Here is a 22,121-nt window from a genome sequence, read left to right on the forward strand (position 1 = left end):
TCAGTTGTGCACCGGGGCCTCCCACTCATCTTTCTATTCTGGTTAGAGACAGTTTGCGCTGTTCTGTGCAGGGAGTAGTACACAGCGTTGTATGAGATCTTCAGTTTCTTGGCAGTTTCTCGCATAGAATAGCCTTCATTTCTCAGAACAAGAATAGACCGACGAGTTTCAGAAGAAAGTTCTTTGTTTCTGGACATTTTGAGCCTCTAATTAAACCCACAAATGCTGATGCTCCAGATACTCTAGTCTAAAGAAGGCCAGTTTATTGTTTCTTTAAATCAGGACAACAGTTTTCAGCTGTGCTAACATAATTGCAAAATGGTTTTCTAAACTTGGATTAGCTAACACAACGTGCCATTGGAACACAGGAGTGATGGTTGCTGATAATGGGCCTCTGTACGCGTATGTAGATATTCCATTAAAAAAAGATATATATTTTTTAAATCAGCCGTTTCCAGTGACAATAGTCATTTACAACATTAAAAATGTCTACACTGTATTTTATTCCCAAGCCATAAGACTCCTGAACAGGTAATCAAATGGCTACCCGGACTATTTGCATTGTGTGCCCCCCAACCCCTATTTTACGCTGCTGCTACTCTCTGGTTATCATATATGCATAGTCACTTTAACTATACATTCATGTACATACTACCTCAATTGGGCCGACCAACCAGTGCTCCCGTACATTGGCTAATCGGGCAATCTGCATTGTGTCCCGCCACCCACCATCCGCCAACCCCTCTTTACGCTACTGCTACTCTCTGTTCATCATATATGCATAGTCACTTTAACCATATCTACATGTACATACCACCTCAATCAGCCTGACTAACCGGTGTCTGTATGTAGCCTCGCTACTGTTTTCACTGTCTTTTTTATTTCTTTACTTACCCATTGTTCACCTAATACCTTTTTTGCACTATTGGTTAGAGCCTGTATGTAAGCATTTCACTGTAAGGTCTACACCTGTTGTATTCGGCGCAAGTGACAAACTTTGATTTGATCAATTTGGAAATGTCTAAGTGACCCCAAACTTTTGAACGGTAGTGTATATGTTGCAAAAAAGCTGCAAAAAAACCACTAAAAGATATTTGTCCTCCGAAGAGGGGGTGGGGGGGTATGGGGGGTAGTGGAGGGGTTAAATAAATTAAAAAATCCTGTTCAACCTGGCATGATATAATTAGTTACGGAATCTTTTCATAATTTATGGACTAATCAACGCTGATAAATAGGCTTTGTTTTTGTCTGTAAATTGTTCTGTTAATTCGAGGGAAACGCATCGGACTTGGTGTGAATAGTTTAGTGCGTCAAGATCGGAATATGTATTTTTTCGTAATTCCACTCCAATCTGACATTTCTTAATTAATATACTAGACTAATAATATTTAAAAGGTAATAACTTGAATAATAATAATAATGAATTGCTACTGATAATAATGAAGTGTAATAGTGAAGTTGCAGAGAAAAGCCACGTGCTTCTTTTGAGTCTGATGCGCGCCAATCCTCCCCCCAACGGTTATGTCGGTGACCGTGTAGATTGGCCTGGCCAATTACTGTATCCCAGAGTTTCCCAAACTCTGTCCTCAGGACCCCAAGGGGTGCATGTTTAGTTTTTTTCTCCAAACACTACACATCTGATTCAAATCAGCAGTATAGTGCTAGGGCAAAAAACAAAACGTGTACCCCTTGGGGTTCCGGGGACCGAGTTTGGGAAACCCTACCGTAAGCTCAAATTCCATGACCTGCCGTGACTCATGGAGGTTGTGTAAGATTTGTCAACTCCCCAGACCACGTCACCTGCCTAACAGAGAGACAGCTAGGTCAGATCACTGTCCCAGTACTGTAGCTAACTCATTAAGACTGACCTTTAAAAAGAGTGCTGAGCCCAGTCACAAATCACCTCAACCATCCTCAGCTGACTAAAGGGAGGCCCCATGGTCTCTCCCTGGGCTGGCAGCTGTAGATTTATCTGATCAGACGGGTTCCACTCAATACACTATCACCCCCCACGATTCCCCGCGATGACCCAGTAAGTTATGACACTATTGACTGCCTTCTCCACTACCCCAGATCCATTCAAAATGGTTATGCAACTGATCAGCCCAAACAAGTCAATAAACAGTTCAGCAGAGCATGAATGAGGAGATGCAGTCAGGGTGTTAGCTTTGACTTCCTGCTCCTGTGTTTACCTATGACACCTCCATTGTTTTCACGCTTGGCTTGCATAAACTAGGGAGAAAAATACTTCATGAGCATTTCTTCTTCTTTCTCTAGACTTCACTTTCAATGTAGTCTCATTTTATACTATATTCTCATGGGTCTCAGTGAATTGGGGGCAATTTATAAAAACTACCCACTTCCTTAATTTACTGACCATATTTTACAGTACGCAGGAGAAGGGGAGATAGTGACAGAACTTGGGAAAGAAAGATGCAGACTGCCTGCCTGCCTGAAGAGCTTGATACAAGTCTGTTTGGGCATTTCCAGATAAAGGCATGAAAGAGCTACAGTTGTCTGCCACGGGGAGGGAGTGACAATGTCCAGACTATGGTAAACAACATGTAAAAAAGCTGTAAAACTGAGGGACATTCTGATTATATTTGCGGGAGACAAATCCAGCCAGGATGGCATTGGAACAGACAGGCATCAACCTGATTCAATGACAACATAAATCATTTTTAAAATGACCTTGAACGACAAATAGCTTATTATATTATAGCATAAAACCAAAAATCCAATGTATGCCAGGCATATGGACTCTTAAGAATAATATATTTTCTCTGACATCCAAAACACATTCATGGTTCCAGCTCCAAACAACTTCTCATAATGTGAGGGATGGAACAGAGCAAGGAAAGAGCAGGGGATATAGCACACCCTTGTGGCAACTGGTTGCCATGAACCTTGAAGAGTAGTGTCTACAGTCAGAATATGAGTTTCAGTGTGGTTGGTGACCCATATCAATCTCCAGGAAGAAACAGAGCTTGCCCCAAGCTAAGGCCCCAGATGAAGCATTTCACTATAAACTGCCAAACAAGCCACTTCATAGAGGCTTTTTTGCATAGTCACTTTACCTCTACCTACATGTACAAATTACCTCAACTAACCTGTACCCCCGAACATTCACTCGGTACCGGTACCCCCTGTATATAGCCTCTGTATTGTTATTTTATCGTTTTACTTTTAATTGAATTGTTTACTTTAGTTTATTAGTGTATTCGGCGCATGTGACAAATACAATTCGATTTGATATGAGCTGGGAAGAATGGGTGAATCCCAGCCAGGGAAAATGACTCGCCTTCTAAGCAAAATATTTCTATGCACAACAGACTAGTTTTCATTAGACCATCAACTATGCCAGTACTGTCAATGAAGAGCTTAAAAGGGCAATTCCGCCACTTTTCAACCTCATATTCATTATCTACAGCAGTGGTTCCCAAACCTTTTATAGTCCCGTACCCCTACAAACATTCAACCTCCAGCTGCGTGCCCCCTCTAGCACCAGGGTCAGCACACTCTCAAATGTTGTTTTTTGCCATCTTCGTAAGCCTGCCACACACACACTATACGATACATTTATTAAACATAAGAATGAGTGTGAGCTGTCACAAAGAGCTCTTATAGGATCAGGGCACAAATAATAATTATCAATATTTGTAATCTTTATTTAACCATCTTACATATAAAACCTTATTTGTTCATAAAAAAATGTGAATAACTCACCACAGATTAATGAGAAGGGTGTGCTTGAAAGGATACACATAACTCTGCAATGTTGGGTTGTATTGGAGAGAGTCTCAGTCTTAAATCATTTTCCACACACAGTCTGTGCCTGTATTTAGATTTCATGCTATTGAGGGGCGAGAATCCACTCTCACATAGGTACGTGGTTGCAAAGGGCATCAGTGTCTTAACAGCACGATTTGCCAAGGCAGGATACTCTTGAGCGCAGCCCAATCCAGAAATCTGGCAGTGGCTTCTGATTAAATTCAATTTTCACAGAACCGCTTGTTGTAATTTTGATGAGGCTCTCTTATTCAGATATCGGTAAGTGGACTGTAGGCAGGGCATGAAAGGGATAAAGAATCCAGTTGTTTGTGTCATCCGTTTCGGGAAAGTACCTGCGTAATTGTGCACCTAACTCACTCAGGTGCTTTGCTATATCACATTTGACATTGTCCGTAAGCTATATCACATTTTCATACAAAAAAAAATCATACAATGATAGAAAGACCTGTGTGTTGTCCTTGTTAATGCAGACAGAAAAGAGCTCCAACTTCTTAATCATAGTGTAACGTCTGCTTCCAACTCACACCCTCAAACACCTAGATCCCCTGAACACAGCTCACTTTCCAACTCACACCCTCAAACACCTAGATCCCCTGAACGCAGCTCACTCTCCAACTCACACCCTCAAACACCTAGATCCCCTGAACGCAGCTCACTCTCCAGTTCCCAATCACCTGAACTCTAATCACCTGTCATTATCACACACTGTTTAGTTCAGTTCTTTGCACCCCATCACTGTGAGGTATTGTTTGTTTTGTGACACGTCTTTCAGAGCTCTGTTTTTCCCGTGATTTACTGCTCCCGTGAATGATAGTTTTTGCATGCCTCACAAACGACGCCCTTTGCCTATTCCCTGCCTGTACTTTAGTCTATCTACCTATTGTCTGACCTCCCGGACTACGTTACTAGCCTTTTCCCTGCCTGTACTGTTGCCCTTTTGGACCCCCTGTGTATGACCTTCTGCCTGCCCCTGGACCCAGCAACCTGCCTCCTCCTGTGGTCCTTTGCATTAAACACCTGCTGCACCCTGCACTTGAAACCAGCTCTGTCTCCCCTCGTGTTCATGACACAGCCTCAATCTTGTCCTGCACATTGAATATAGTTGCGGAGAGTCCCTGTAATCCTAGATTCAGATCATTCAGGCGAGAAAAAACATCACTCAGATAGGCCAGTCATGTGAGAAACTCGTCATCATGCAAGCGGTCAGACAAGTGAAAATTATGGTCAATAGAGAACTTTAAGCTCGTCTCTCAATTTAAAAAAAAAAAACGTGTCAATACTTTGCCCCTTGATAACCAGCGCATTTCTCTATGTTTTAAAAGCATTACATGGTCGCTGCCCATATCATTGCATAATGCAGAAAATACACAAGCGTTCAGGGACCTTGCTTTAACAAAGTTAACCATTTTCACTGTGGTGTCCAAAATTTATTTTCAGCTCTCAGGCATTCTCTTGGCAGCAAGAGGCTCTCGGTGGATGCTGCAGTGTACCCAAGTGGCGTCGGGAGCAACTCCTTGCACACGCGTTACCACTCCACTATGTCTCCCTGTCATACCTTTTGCGCCATCAGTACAGATACCAACACATCTTGACCACCAAACACCATTTGATGTCACAAAGCTGTCCAGTACTTTAAAAATATTATTTTATGTTGTCCTGGTTTCCAGAAGATGTCTTCCTTAATTGACCCCCCATAAACGTAACAGGCCCGCAGCATCTGTTTCATCCAGCTGTAACGCATATAATTCACTGGCTTGTATGCGAAGCAGTAATTGTTTCAAAACATCTCCTGTCATGTCACTGATGCGTCGTGAAACACTGTTTGATGAAGGCATTGTTTGTATTGTTTTTTTGGCCTTTTGACCCTGCCATATCTGCGGCAGCAGGAAGAATTAAGTCCTCTCCAATAATATGGGGCTTGCCTGTCCTAGCCACTTGGTAGCTCACCATATAAGATGCTTCTAGCCGCTTCTTATTAATGGTATCTGTTACTTTTTAAACATGTCTTACTACCGTCATTTCCGGACTATAAGCCGCAACTTTTTTCCCACGCTTTGAACCTCGCGGCTTAAACAATGACGCGGCTAATATATGGATTTTTCCCGCTTTCAATTTTTCACATTCTGTGACGTGCTCAGTTTTTTGGCGGCATGAAGCTTTCATTAGACCAATGAAATTGCCGAACGGGTTAAGGTCAAACAACTTTTTGGTTTACTGTTTAGATTAAATCGAGCGCTCTCAAACTTCCCATCATTCTGATTACGGTAGTCATTTTGTCACCCTGATTCCTGGGGGCACAACAAAGTATTTGCAGCCACTCGACATCAGTGTAAATCGTGCATTGAAGGTGGCGCTCCATGTTCAGTGGGAGGCTTGGATGACAAGTGGGGAGAAACAGGCCGCATGCGAAGAGCAACTTATGGTCAAGTCTGCCAGTGGGTCCTGACAGCGTGGAGCATTGTCAAAAAATCCACTATCATCAACGGGTTTTGAAAGGCTGGACTGCTGCGTGTTGAAGAGGGCTCAGTGGGGGATTTGCCTCCGGATGAAAGTGACGAGAGCGACAATGAAAACGATCCAATATCAGATGAAGCAATTCTGAGGCTATTCAACTCCGACACCGAAGGAGATGGTTTCAGTGCACAGGAGGAGGAAGATAGTGACCAATGACTTTCTTGGTAGGCTACTGTTTACTGCTAATTTTTTTATTTTTTGTTACAAGCCGTGTTTCGTTAAAGCCTATTTATTTTTGTTACAAGCCGTGTTTCGTTAAAGCCTGTGTAAAGTTCATTTGTTTCAATGTACCGGCAGGCACCTGCGGCTTATAGACATGTGCGGCTTATTCATGTTCAAAATAATACTTTTTTTTTAATTCAGTGGGTGCGGCTTATATTCAGGTGCGCTTAATAGTCAGGAAATTACGGTACTCGAAAGTCGTCTTTATTCTCGCTCTACCTGTATTTGACATTGTGTTGTTATTTCGCTGAACACTAGATGGTTTGATTTAATTTTTGGCAGTGAAACGAGGCTACTCGGGCGAGGAAAAAAAACTCACAAATGTATAGCCCCGTTGGAAAATATAAATGTACCGTTTTTTTTTAATATATAATTTGTATTTTTTGTTGTTGATGTGAATCACATTTTTAATTTGGCGTACCCCCGATGGCATTGCACTGTCAGGCATTCCCTGCAAGGGTACGCGTACCCCAGAATGGGAATACCTGATCTCCAGCATCATACCAGTGTATACATATGTGGAAATGGCACATTTCTATTATCTGTGGTTAAAGAAATAAAATGCTTATCGGTGACATCACAGGGTAGGATTAAAAGTAAGAAACTGATTTTCAAAACCTGCAATAAGTTTCTAGACAGAGGGAGGGTATTTTCTTGCTACCCATGTCACCACAAATTTCATCTAGTCCCAATATCTTGAGTCAATAAGTATTCAACCCCTTTGTTATGGCAAGCCTAATACACTACCGGTCAAAGGTTTGGACACACCTACTCATTCAAATACTTTTTTACTATTTTCTACATTGTAGCATAATAGTGAAGACATAAAAACTATGAAATAACACATATGAAATCATGTAGTAACCAAAAAAGTGTTAAACAAATCAAAATATATTTTACTTGAGATTCTTCAATTAGCCACCCTTTGCCTTGATGACAGCTTTGCACACTCATGGCATTATCTCAAACCAGGAATTCCCACATATGCTGAGCACTTGCTGGCTGCTTTTCCTTCACTCTGGGGTCCACTCTCCTTCTTGGTAAAATAGCCCTTACAAAAGTATTACCATTGTTTTGTGTTCTTGACTCTATGTAATTTTGTAATTATAACAATATAAGTTTGTCCTTCTGAAAATGGTATTAACATCAGTTAGACAAAATGTGCTTGGACTCTAGTTCAATGAATCCCAGAGGCCAGCAGCACAATACATTAACTCAATCTGACATGCTTGCTTTAGAGTCCACCCATGAAAGCCAGAAATCAAAAGTCAAAACTAAGTCCTATTTGTTTCTGTCACTTTCTATATTTTTACCCCAAGAAGAAGTTGTTGACCGTGACACTGATGATACGAGACTAAACGAGGAAGGAAGCCCATCTGTCTAGTCCTCTAATAATATGGTATGGCCCTCTCTAAGCTAAAGACCCAGAATATTCTCAGCACAAGGCAATGAGATGATGTTTGCGTTGTTTGCTTTCCAGGAGGGGACTGCTGCCCCCTACAGCTCTTGCAGGGATTTTTAGCACTAATGTGCTGTGACTGTATAGGGTTTTAGTGTTGAGACCATTTTCTTTTTAAGAGCTACCTGTGTTTGTCATGCTATTTATTCCATATTATTACAACAGTGCATCTGCACATAATTCAGTAACAGATAATTCTGTCAGAATCAAATTCTAAGATCAAAATAATGCTGATAACTTCCTGTCTTGAGGTTTTTCAGCATGTAAATACAGGAAACCACAGTCGGCTCTTTGAAATACATTTATTTGTATTACCTTTCCTTGTCCTAGAGAAGAGCTTGATGCTAGAGTTGGACGATGAGTTGGATGAAGAGCGGAAGATACCACTGAAGTTGAGGCGGCAGGGCGACTTGGGCGGTGAGCGGTGGGTGGAGGGGTAGGGGAAGATGGTTCTAGATGAGCCCGGACTGGTCCGAGACTGGGAGTGTGCAGGGGCAAACATGGGACTAGATGGTTGGCTGACACCAGCAGCACCACCCCTCACAAAGAGTCCTTTAGTTAGGCTGGCAGAGTGGCAGCAGACCTCTCCCTGAGATAGAAGAAAGGAGATGAGGGAATTTCATTTACATACACTCATGCAAATACCTTGTGTACAATGTGTCACTATACAGCCAAGCGGATGACACCTGGAAATACTATGGCAGAGGCTTTATGGACTACAGTCAAAGAAACCACAACATCCATCATCAGCATAAAATGATTCACAAAATGTCTCTGTTGGATGTATTCTGCATTAGAGCCTGAGTGGAATTTCTAAGGCTTGATATCACCATCTGTAAAAGAGATGTTCAGGGCTTGGGTGAAGCCACTTCTCTTTGTGTGAGATATGAAACCATATGTAGTCAGAGCTATCACATTACAGTTTCCCCCTTATTCATTTAGCAGTGACTTCTTGCGAAAGAACGTGTTTAGGCAAGCGAGTCACCTTGGAGAGTTTTATCAGCAGATTTATCAGCTCATTCAAAACACGAGGAAAGACAGGTGGTTCATTCACTACATACTCTGGACAGTTGAAAAAGAGAGAACAATCAAATCCTAAGAATTCGGAGAAAAGACTGAGGTTGTTGGGAAAATAAATAAGTGAAAGGACGAAAAGACTGACTCAGACAATGTAAAGACAGTGAGGAAAGAGGAAGCTTGCTTTGCAGGGATCAATTTCCTGTATTTGATCCAACCATGTTTGGAGACTGTGGGTGGGGAAGTGCAAGGAGGCAGTCTAAGGGGTTGGTAGAAAAAACATGATAGAAAAAGAATGAGGTAAAACCAAATCACTGCCAAACTCACAACCATAGGAGCCAAATCTAGCCAGAGCTTGCACAACCAAGAAGCTGTCTAAAAATCTCTGATAGTCTTTGACACTTAGCATACTTTCTACTATTTTAAATAAGTTAAACACCCTGTCATAGACTATTCTCTCTTCTACCGCACGGCAAGCGGTACCGATGAACTAAGTCTGGAACCAACAGGACCCTGAACAGCTTAAAAAGTTAGTTAAATCGTTAACCAAATAGCTACCCTGACTATCTGCATTGACCCTTTTCACACAAACTTTTGTTTTACTCATCACATACACTGCTGCTACTGTTCATTATATATCCTGTTGCCTATTCACATTATTCATAGTTATATGCACATACAGTGCATTCAGAGAGTATTCAGACCCCTTGACGTTTTCCACATTTTGTTACAGCCTTATTCTAAAATTGATTAAATAATTTTTTCCCCCTCATCAACCCATATAATACCCCATAATGACAAAGCAAAAACAGTTTTTTAGAAAATGTAAATGTATTAAAAATAAAAAACTGAAATATGACATTTACATAAGTATTCAGACCCTTTACTCCACACTTTCTTGAAGCACCTTTGGCAGCGATTAGAGCCTTGAGTCTTCTGAGGTCCTGAGCACTCTGGAGCAAGTTTTCATCAAGTATTTCTCTGTACTTTGCTCTGTTCATCTTTCCCTCGATCCTGACTATTCTACCTGTCCCTGAAAAATATCCCCAGGGATGGTGTCAGGTTTCCTCCAGACGTGAGCCTTGGCATTCAGGTCAAAGATTTATATCTTGGTTTCATCAGACCAGAGAATCTTGTTTCTCATGGTCTGAGAGTCCTTTAGGTGCCTTTTGGCAAACTCCAAGCGGGCTGTCATGTGCCTTTTACTGAGGAGTGAACAGTCTGGCCACTCTACCATAAAGCCCTGATTGGTGGAGTGCTGCAGAGATGGTTGTCCTTCTGGAAGGTTCTCCCATCTCCACAGAGGAACTATGTCATAGTGACCATTGGGTTCTTGGTCACTTCCCTGACCAAGGCCCTTGTCCCCCGATTGCTCAGTTTGGCTGGGCGGCCAGCTCTAGGAAGAGTCTTGATGGTTCTTTCATATAAGAATGATGGAGGCCACTGTGTTTTTGGGGATCTTCAATGCTGCAGAAAGTTTTTGGTACCATTCCCCAGATAAATGCCTCGACACAATCCTGTCTCGGAGCTCTACGGACAATTCCTTCGACCTCATGGCTTGGTTTTTGCTCTGACATGCACTGTCAACTGTGTGACCTTATATAGACAGGTGTGTGCCTTTCCAAATCATGTCCAATCAATTGAATTTACCACAGGTGGACTCCAATCAAGATGTAGAAACATCTCAAGGATGATCAATGGAAACAGGATGCACCTGAGCTTAACTTCGAGTCTCATAGCAAAGGGTCTGAATACTTACGTAAATAAGGTGTTTTTTATTTTAATACATTTGCTAAATTGTCTAAAAACCTGTTTTGCTTTGTCATTATGGGGTATTGTGTGTAGATTGATGAGGAAAAACTTTAATTTAATACATTTTAGAATAAGGCTGTAACGTAACAAAATGTGGAAAAAGTAAAGGGGTCTGAATACTTTGCGAATGCACTGTATCTACCTCAATTACCTTGTACCCGTGCAAATTGACTTAGTACTGGTACCCCGTGTATATAGGCAAGTTATCACTACTCATTGTGTAGTTATTATTATGTGTCATTACTTTTTTATATTATTTCTCTATTTTCAGTCTCTCTGCATTGTTGGGAAGGGCCTGTAAGTAAGCATTTCCCGGTTAGTCTAAACCTGTTGTTTACGAAGCATGTGATGAATAAAATGTGATTTGATCAAATTTAATTTGATGATTACCTTGCATTCATCCTGTTTGGTCTGATCTTTCAGTATAACCCTGAGCTTCTGCAGAGCAACCATCATATGTCCAGAGGGACCTCTACCATGACTTCTACAAACCCACTGTCATGTGAGATCTATTTTCACAGGTGATTGTCAGACGTCCACCCACTTCTTTAGCAGTCCCACGACACTCCCTCCCCTCAGCCCTTTTCATTACAGCAGAGGGCTCCGGGAACAATGATTGTCTGACTGTCTCACTGCCCGTGTCCAAACACGATGTCTTCCCTGTGGCTCAGTTGGTAGAGCATGGTGTTTGCAACGCCAGCATGGTGTGTGCAACGCCAGCGTTGTGGGTTCGATTCCCACGAGGGGCCAGTACAATTTTTTATTTTTTTTAAATTAACAAAAATACATGAAATGTATGCATTCACTACTGTAAGTCGCTCTGGATAAGAGCGTCTGCTAAATGACAAAAATGTAAATGTAACTTAAAACTATAAAAATGAAAGGTAAAAGGTGAGAATCACAACGCTGTTAGTCAAGAGTAACTTCATTGTGTGTAAACACGAGTATGAAGAGAAGACAATTTACCTTAGGAGAGCCATCCTTTTCCGAGCCACCAGACTCAGCATCCAGTATGGGGGAGGTAAAAGCCCTAAGGTCCTGCAGAAAGACAGGGAAGGCTTGTGTCAAACTGTCAATGAGATAATACTAAAGGCTGCTCACAACATTCAGGACATGCCTCAGAATAACAAACTGGCATGTTATGACATGCAGCATTTCTTTCTCAACACCATCATCAATACGTCTTGTCAACAAGTTAAGTGTAGTCAACATTTTAGCCAATTTTGACTCTCTTTGTTACGCCCAGACAGTGATTGATTGGTCCATTTACTGTAATTTACAGTTTTAGGTTCAATCTTTAACACTTTAAAATCCGCCAAGACATGTTAACCTCTAAAAGAGGAGAAACATGTTAAACCACTACTGGGGCCTGACATAACCAGGAAATATATTTACCCTATATTCTTCCTCATAGCAAGGATTGGGTTTCCTCATACTGTATTAAAAACAACAAAAAACGGTTTTAAGTGAGAAGTAGGCATTGGTCTGAAGCCAAAAAAGGAAAGTGATGCTAATGTGTTTTCCAGCACACAGTTTTGACCTATTACAGTAGCTACAGTACATTTTAAGTATTGATAGTGTGCGAAGTACCCTGTGTACTGGGTGCAATTGAATTGGCATACGTCGTTCGTCAGCTCCACATGGAACAGCTTGTATTTCTCCGTGACAGCCACATGTCCACAATCCGCCACTCTGCCATAAAGCACTGTGTCCCTGGGCAGTACCATAGAGATGGCGTGCATCGACCTCTTCCTTGAGAGTCTGAGAGCTGGTCTCCCCTCCGTTCTAGCAAAACGCATACCACACTCACTGCCACTTCACGAACCGAAAGGCTCTTTTAAGAGCCACCTAATAAATGAAAATAAGTGTGTGTCGGGAGGGGGCTGTCAAAACTATGAACAAAATAATGGTAAAAATGTATCCTACGGGAGGCGAACCCACAATCTTCAGATCCACGGAAGGAAACTCTAACCATTACACTACGAACCATGTTCCTAAAACATTGACTTCGACGGAGCATTTAGATGAAGTCGAAGTGTTCGTTCCAAAATGATTTTGTACATTCACTCAGTACTGATTGAATGTTTATTTATCTTGCTTGGTTTAAATATAATAGTCTAAAACAGTTGACTTGTGATTAAATTAGTATTTTTCAACATAGCTAACCAAGTTAGCAAGCATGTCATTTTCTTTTGACTGTGCATAACATGGCACACAATTTAAGCAAGCAGAGAGCGTGTTCGAATAATCTTGCCCGGGGTACACCGGTCTATGGCCAGTCAAGTCTTCGGGCGAAAGCGAGGAGGGAAGGCAGATAAAGCGTTTTTATCAAAAGCAATACATTTTGCATGTATGAACACAAATCCTACTCATTACTGCACGTGCTTAATTACATCCCTTGTTTTGAGCCAACTTCACCGTCGGACAGAGCGGGGAGCCTGGCTCGCGCCTGGGAGGCAGCCCTGTTCCAAATCGAATGCAATTACCTACAACTGGTGCAAACACGCCTACACAGGCGCCCGGGCGAGATGAACTGAACCTCAATGATTCTGATTTTGTTTTTCCTTCGTGCACTGTGACTACTTTTTATTTGTGGATGGCAACTTCAGATTTTGTGGGAACACACTGAAAAGTAACCTGACACTGTGTTAACCCTCTTGAATGCTAGCTAACGTTGACTAGCTAATCAAAATATCTGTATGCATTTTTTTTATTAACCTCAGTTTGAATACCACCATATAACTACCTAGCTATTTACAGTAGCCCAGGTTAATTAGCATACACTTCTTATGACTGGCAACCTGGTGCAAGCAGCGGCGTTGTTGCCGAGCAACCGACCGGTGTTTAGAACTCTGAGCTTCAGCTAAAAAAAGAAGTTAGCATTGTCAGAAATGCTACAGAGAGGTAGCACATCGTTGGTTCTTAATGGACAGAAATTAGCATGTGAGAATGATAAATTATAAATGTAATCAAAACTGTTGACCCTACAAACGTATTCAGTCTGAACGGTGGCAAGTCTAAAGGTCACTTTAGGGACGCTGTAGTCTCGTTCTTAACCGGCGCCTGGATATTGTGCTAATTCTGGGCAAAAATATTGTCTGACGACCCTAATGCTAACGACCCTGTTAAAAATCCGGTATGTAGTTCTCAGTAATGGACAGACAGCTCATGACGAGAGGCAGGGAGTTTGTTGTGTAGCTCCAATCAAGTTGTTTGGGTGTCATATTGGCTTAGATATGATGGTAGGGAGATTTTGATAATTGTATATCAGTGTTGAGCATCCAAGTTGTGCATGCCAATCATCAGGTTTCAAAAGGTGAAATGGAAATATTTAGTAGCAATAAACCAATGTAATTGCATGGAAAAGCAGATGTGTATATACATGTCTAGAGGTATTTTTTAATCCATACATACAATACTCCTGGAAGGGCACGGGACTGCTACAATGATGGATATCATCCAAAGAATACTTACATGAGCTGCAGCAACATGCACCCAGCACCCGCAATAACATGAGCTGCAGATGTTGGGTGACATTGCCTTTACACAGAAAATGCAAGCTTAAATAATTCAGACTGTTTACTCGGTACTTTGATGAAGCACCTTTGGCACAGCCTCGAGTCTTCTTGGGTATGATGCTACAAGCTTGGCACACCTGTATTTAAGGAGTTTTTCCCCATTCTTCTCTACAGATCCTCTCAAGCTCGGTCAGGTTGGATGGGGAGCGTCGCTGTACAGCTATTATCAGGTTTCTCCATAGATATTAGATCAGGTTCAAGTCCGGGCTCTAGCTGGGCCACTCAAGGACATTCAGAGACTTGTCCCAAAGCCACTCCTGCATTGTCTTGGCTGTGCTTAGGGTCGTTGTCCTGTTGAAAGGTGAACCTCCGCCCCAGTCCGAGGTCATGAGCGCTCTGGCGCAGGTTTTCATCAAGGATCTCGTTTTGCTCTGTTCATCGTTGCTCTGTTCAGACTCCCAGTTCATGCCACTGAAAAATATACCCACAGCATAATACTGCCACCACCATGCTTCACCGTAGGGATGGTGCCAGGTTTTCCTCCAGACGTGATGCTTGGCATTTAGACCAACGAGTTCAATCTTGGTGTCATCAGACCGGAGAATCTTGTTTCTCATGGTCTGAGAATCTTTGGGTGATTTTTGGCAAACTCCAAGCGGACTGTCATGTGCCTTTTCCATCTGGCCATTCTACCATAAAGGCCTGATTGATGGAGTGCTGCAGAGATGGTTGTCCTTGTGGAAGGTTCTCCCATCTCCACAAAGGAACTCTGGAGCTCTGTCAGAGTGACCATTGGGTTCTTGGTCACCTCCCTGACCAAGGCCCTTCAGCTCCGATTGCACAGTTTGGCTGGGCGGCCAGCTCTAGGAAGAGTCTTGGTGGTTCTAAACCTCTTCCATTTAAGAACAACGGAGGCCACTGTGTTCTTGGGGACCTTCAATGCTGAAGAAATGTTTGGATACCCTTCCCCAGATTTCCAAAGTCTATGCCTCGCAATCCTGTCTTGGAGCTCTACAGACAATTCATTCGACCTCATGGCTTGGTTTTTGCTCTGACATGCACTGTCAACTGTGGGACCTTATATAGACAGGTGTGTGCCTTTCCAAATCATGTCCAATCAATTGAATTTATCACAGGTGGACTCCAAGGACGATCAATGGAAACAGGATGCACCTGAGCTCAATTTTGAGTCTCATTGCAAAGGGTCTGAATACTTATGTAAATAAGGTATGTTTTTTGTTTTTTTTATATAGATTTGCAAAAATGTCTAAAAACCTGTTTTCGCTTCTGGGGTTATTATGGGGTATTGTGTTTAGATTGATGAGGAAAAACTTTAATTTAATACATTTTAGAATAAGGCTGTAACGTAACAAAATGTGGAAAAAGTAAAGGGGTCTGAATACTTTCCGAATGCACTGTAATTGCAGCATGCAACAATGTCAAAGATTTTACTGAGTTACAGTTCATAAGGAAATCAGTCAATGTAAATAAAATCATTAAGTCCTAATCTATGGATTTCACATGACTGGGAATACTGATATGCATCCGTTGGTCACAGATGCCTTTTAAAAAAATGTAGGGGTGTGGATAGGGCTGTGGCGGTCATGAAATTTCGTCAGCCAGTGATTGTCAAGCAAATAACTGTCGGTCTCACGGTAATCGACCGTTAATTAACAAACACGTTTAGCATCTCCTGGCTAGCCCACTGATGCAGACCATTGGAACATCTACATTTGAAAAAGTCTAATAAATCCATGTAATATAGCCTACACCTTCACAATAAATCCCTTATTCATTTTAGACAGGTCTAAAAAAAAAAGCATGATATGATGAAAATGTAGTCTATTTCAGATGAACAGAATAGCATACTGTGAGTTGTCCTCGTGTTAGTTCCTGATCTGGCTATGCCAATTGACTGTGGGCTACACTAGTTCATTTAGCCGACAAGATTTTCTTAGAATTATGTGGCATTATTTTATAGTATGAAGAATACAATTGAACAAAGCTGAAGAAAATATATTTTTTCCCAAACAATGAGGGGAGTGCGCACATTCTGTGTTGAGTGGTTAACAAAGAAATAGGTATTCATTCCTCTATGCTCAATTTTGAGTTATTAATGTAACTTTAGTTCTACAAACGTTGGGCTATATGTTTAGATGTTTATACATTGTAAGGCTGCATCATGCGACTCTAATTATGATTTGAAAAAGTTGCTTGAAAAGGCATGAGCTCTGCTTAGTTTTTTTTGCGCAGGATATACACGCTACATCAGTTACTCACAATTTTACAAGCACTTGATAATGCCTAGAATTTCCCGACTGCACCCCCTTCGTGTGGCCGTAATGCACTCTAACAAAATCCATGCCTTTTGTGGGCACAACGGTGATCAGGTCATTCTCACAGGCTTCTATTCTAGTGAAGACGGACACATCCGGGACGCAACTGTGCGCGTCCTTATCCGAGGTGCATATTGAAGATATTGGAATAACTGTCCACATTCACTTTTCGTCAGCCAACAAGATGAGTAGGCCTAACGAACAGCAAAAGCACTGGCCTATGTCAATCTACTATCCCCCACAGTACAAACATCGACCTATTCTGTTCTGTGTGAGAAATAAATATTCCAAACAGTCTGGGACAGTTGTGGGATGCGATAGATCCCAAATTAATACAACCACTAGCATTAAAAAAAAAAAATGTTTACGCAATGTGGCTGATGCAACAGATTAGAACATTTAGTTTAAAATATTGATAAATTATTAGGCTATTTCTTCACATTATAAGCGCAGCAATGCGCACATGGTAGTAGGCTATAAGCTTGAAATGTTCCATTAGTGGAAAACACCATTATCAAAAAAGTGACCGCAAATGCAATTTTGCATGCAATGCTTTTATTATAAAGGTGCATTTTCATGGTGAAAATGTTCTTCCCCAAACTTGAAACTCACGTGCAGCGTATGTATGCCAGTTAGGCTCTACACCCCTTGTAAAGCAGAGTAATGTGCTTAATTTTTATTTGGCCAGTTTAGTTGTGATACACGCCTTATCAAAACATATCGGCCTATGGGCTAGGCTACATGAGGTTAATGACTATGATTCTAAAAAGTGGCAAAAAAAGGCATTGTTTCCTAAGGTGGGCATCATCCACAAGTGATAATATATAATTCACAAGTGATAGGCTAATTAATAGTCACCCAACAGACTATTCTTGATTTAATCTTTACATATATTATTTAGTGTATGTGTGAAATTTGTTTGGATTTAGAATGGACCATTATCATGCACCAAAAAATACATGTCATCTATGCACTTAAGTCACTGACGTGATCTTCCTGTCCGGGTTGGCGCCCCCCTCGGGTTCGTGCCATGGGGGAGATCTTCGTGGGCTATACTCTGCCTTGTTTCAGGGTAGTAGGTTGAAGATATCCCTCTAGTGGTGTGGAGGCTGTGCTTTGGCAAAGTGAGTGGGGTTATATCCTGTCTGTTTGGCCCTGTCCGAGGGTATCGTCGGACAGGGCCACAGTGTCTCCCGACCCTTCCTGTCTCAGCCTCCAGTATTTATGCTGCAATAGTTTGTGTCGGGGGGGGCTAGGGTCAGTTTGTGTCCTGCGTGAATTTAAGTATGCTCCCTCTAATTCTTTATTTTCTCTGTCTTCTCTCGGAGGCCCTGAGCCCTAGGACCATGCCTCAGGACTACCTGGCCTGATGACTCCTTATTGTCCCCAATCCACCTGGTCATGTTGCTGCAGCAGTTTCAACTGTTCTGCCTGCGGCTATGGAACCCTGACCTGTTCACTGCTACCTTGTCCCGGACCTGCTGTTTTGGACTCTCTGTACCACACCTGCTGTCTCTAACTCTGAATGATCGGTTATGAAAAGCCAACTGACATTTACTCCAGAGGTGCTGACCTGTTGCCACTGTCATAATTATTATCTGACCCTGCTGGTCATCTATGAACGTTTGAACATCTTGGCCATGTTCTGTTATAATCTCCACCCGGCACAGCCAGAAGAGGACTGGGCACTCCTCAGAGCCTGGTACCTCTCTAGGTTTCTTCCTAGGTTCCGGCCTTTCTAGGGAGTTTTTCCTAGCTACTGTGCTTCTACATCTGCATTGCTTGCTGTTTGGGGTTTTAGGCTGGGTTTCTGTAATGCACTTTGTAACATCGGCTGATGTAAAAAGGGCTTTAGAAATCAATTTGATTGATATAGAAATGATGCGCAACATGAGGTCATGGGCTCTCATTAAGTTTTTGATTCGATTTTCGATTACATTTGCATTGATGTCAGAGTGATTAGAGGGACAATAGAGTGCTGAGTACCAGGCAGTTAGCAAGTTTGGTAGGCTACTAATGACCAGCATCAGAGCTTGGAGAAGCCTAATTACAGTGAATAAACGTCATGTGGAATTTGACTGCCTTCATGACTCGTGACCTCCGGTGTGGCAATATGGTCACCGCAACAGCTGAAACATGAGGTGATGGCGGCGGATGAATGGCACGGCAATCGGCCTCAGTATTCCGTCACGTTATCTCTGTGCATTCAAATTGCCATCGATAAAATGCAATTGTGTTCACTGTCCGTAGGTAATGCCTGCCCATACCATTAACCCACCGCCACCATGGGGCACTCTGTTCACAATGTTTACAATAGCAAATCGCTCACCCACACGACGCCATACATGCTGTGTGCCATCTGCCACTGAAGTCAGTTACGATGCCGAACTGCAGTCAGGTAAAGACCCTGGTGAGGACAACAAGCACGCAGATGAGCTTCCCTGAAACTGTTTCTGACAGTTTGTGCGGAAATTCTTAAGTTGTGCAAACCCACAGTTTCATCAGCTGTCTGGGTGGCTGGTCTCAGACGATCCCGCAGGTGAAGAAGCCTGATATGGAGTTCCTGGGCTGGCATGGTTACACGTTATTTGTGGTTGTGAGGCCGGTTGGATGCACTGCCAAATTCTCGAAAAATGGCACTGGAGGCGGTTTATGGTAGAGAAATTAACATAAAATTCTCTGGCAACAATTCTGGTGGACATTCCTGCAGTCAGCATGCCAATTGAGACATCTGTGGCGTTGTGTTGTGTAACTCAACTACACATTTTAGAGTGGCCTTTTATTGACCCCAGCACAAGGTGCACCTGTGTAATGATCATGCTGTTTAACCAGCTTCTTGATATGCCACACCCGCCAGGTGAGTGGATTATATTGGTAAAGGAGAAATGCTCACTAAAAGGGATGTAAACAAATTTGTGCAAACAAATTCAGATAAGCTTTTTGTGCATCTGGAACATTTCTGGGATCTTTTATTTTAGCTCATGATACATGGGACCAACACTTTACATGTTGCGTTTATATTTTTGTTCAGTATAGTTCATCAATGTATCATCATGGTCAGCTATTGAAGTAATCAATTTTGTCTCTGAGGAATCAAAGGGTGCGTTCCTAAATTCACTCTGGCTATCTACTCCGATTTCAGAACACTCTCATTTGTAAATTCATTGTTTCCAACAGCACAGTTACATTCACCAACGCTCTAGATAACCCGTAAACAACCTAACCACCTCTGCTAGGGTGAGTAAAATGGTCAGAGTGAGGTGTTCTCTCATTTGTGTCTAGAAGTAGCTAGCAAGCTCACCAACTTTAGCCAGTTAGCTTTAGTCCTTGACTGCCATTGTTTATTTTATTTATTTATTTATTTAACCAGGTAGGCAAGTTGAGAACAAGTTCTCATTTACAATTGCGACCTGGCCAAGATAAAGCAAAGCAGTTCGACACATACAACAACAACAGAGTTACACATGGAGTAAAACAAACATACAGTAGAAAAATAAGTCTATATACAATGTGAGCAAATTAGGTGAGATAAGGGAGGTGAAGGCAAAAAAGGCCATGGTGGCAAAGTAAATACAATATAGCAAGTAAAACACTGGAATGGTAGATTTGTAGTGGAAGAAAGTGCAAAGTAGAAACAGAAATAATGGGGTGCAAAGGAGCAAAATAAATAAATACAGTAGGGGAAGAGGTAGTTGTTTGGGCTAAATTATAGATGGGCTATGTACAGGTGCAGTAATCTGTGAGCTGCTCTGACAGCTGGCACTTAAAGCTAGTGAGGGAGATGTGTTTCCAGTTTCAGAGATTTTTGTAGTTCGTTCCAGTCATTGGCAGTAGAGAACTGGAAGGAGAGACGGCCAAAGGAGGAATTGGCTTTGGGGGTGACCAGAGAGATATACCTGCTGGAGCGCGTGCTACAGGTGGGTGCTGATATGGTGACCAGTGAGCGGAGATAAGGGGGGACTTTACCTAGCAGGGTCTTGTAGATGACCTGGAGCCAGTGGGTTTGGCGACGAGTATGAAGCGAAGGCCAGCTAACGAGAGTGTACAGGTCGCAGTGGTGGGTAGTATATGGGGCTTTGGTGACAAAACGGATGGCACTGTGATAGACTGCATCCAGTTTATTGAGTAGGGTATTGGAGGCTATTTTGTAAATGACATCGCCGAAGTCGAGGATCGGTAGGATGGTCAGTTTTACGAGGGTATGTTTGGCAGCATGAGTGAAGGATGCTTTGTTGCGAAATAGGAAGCCAATTCTAGATTTTACTTTGGATTGGAGATGTTTGATGTGAGTCTGGAAGGAGAGCTTACAGTCTAACCAGACACCTAGGTATTTGTAGTTGTCCACATATTCTAAGTCAGAACCGTCCAGAGTAGTGATGCTGGACGGGTGGGCAGGTGCAGGCAGCGATCGGTTGAAGAGCATGCATTTAGTTTTACTTGTATTTAAGAGCAGTTGGAGGCCACGGAAGGAGAGTTGTATGGCATATATTGTGAGTGTGTATACGAAGACAGAGTGAGACAGATGTGGGTATGGTGATTTGAATGTGTTGGGGAGCGAGAAGCAGACGCTTAGCCAATCACTTTGTGTGGCCCTCCCTGGCAGGCCTCCTTTTACAGTTCCAGTCATTGGCAGTGGAGAACTGGAAGGAGTTACAAGTCTAGCTTTCTTGAGATTAATAGAGGTGTGCCCCAGGGTTCCATTTTAGCTCCTGTGTTGTTCTCAATTTTTATTAATGATTTGGGAAATGATTGGAACCAGCCAAGTTACATCTACAGTGCTGTGAAAAAGTATTTGCCCCCTTCCTGATTTCTTATTTTTTTGCACATTTGTCACACTTGAATGTTTCAGATCAAACAAATTTTAATATTACACAAAGATAGCCCAAGTAAACACAAAATGCAGTTAAGTGAATTATTTATTAATGGAAAAAAGCTATCCGAACCTTCATGGCCCTATGTGACAAAGTAATTGCCCCCCCTTGTTAAATCAGGAATTTACTGTGGTTAATCACATTTTTTGGAAAGCTGAGTTCAATTTCACTAGCCACACCCAGGCCTGATTACTGCCAGACCTGTTGTATCAAGAAATCACTTAAATAGAACCTGTCTGACAAAGTGAAGTAAGCAAAAAGATCTCAAAAAGCAAGACATCATGTTGCGATCCAAAGAAATTCAGGAACAGATGAGAAACAAAGTAATTGACATTATCAGTCTGGAAAGAGTTACAAAGCCATTCTAAAGGTTTGGGACTCCAGCGAACTACGGTGAGAGCCATTATCCACAAATGGAGAAAATTTGGAACAGTGGTGAACCTTCCCAGGAGTGGCCGGCCTACCAAAATTCCCCAAAGAGTGCAGCGACGACTCATCCAAGAGGTCACAAAAGAACCCACAACAACATCTAAAGAACTGCAGGCCTCAGTTGCCTCAGTGTTCATGATTCAACCATAAG

At 42.1% G+C, this 22,121-nt stretch overlaps 1 protein-coding gene across 5 annotated transcripts in view; it reads right to left on the reverse strand.

The window, feature by feature from the left end:
* Positions 1-22,121, reverse strand: part of LOC115169670 (5'-AMP-activated protein kinase subunit gamma-2) — a 63,113-nt gene that overhangs the window by 36,360 nt on the left and 4,632 nt on the right. For 2 of the 5 annotated variants that reach the window (XR_003870900.1, XM_029725532.1), the window contains exons 1-3: positions 12,439-12,573; positions 11,783-11,854; positions 8,303-8,576 (exon numbers count right to left, since the gene is read on the reverse strand). Coding sequence is in view for 4 of the 5 variants with exons in the window: in XM_029725532.1 (XP_029581392.1) it covers positions 8,303-8,576; positions 11,783-11,854; positions 12,439-12,558 (466 nt within the window). In the remaining variant the exon portion in view is untranslated. Of the gene's footprint in view, positions 1-8,302; positions 8,577-11,782; positions 11,855-12,211; positions 12,266-12,406; positions 12,574-22,121 lie in introns of those variants that run through there. The other 3 variants (XM_029725535.1, XM_029725534.1, XM_029725533.1) reach the window with 3 other exon arrangements.

This window comes from Salmo trutta, chromosome 31 (genome assembly GCF_901001165.1).
Source record: "Salmo trutta chromosome 31, fSalTru1.1, whole genome shotgun sequence".
Classification (NCBI taxonomy): domain Eukaryota; kingdom Metazoa; phylum Chordata; class Actinopteri; order Salmoniformes; family Salmonidae; genus Salmo; species Salmo trutta.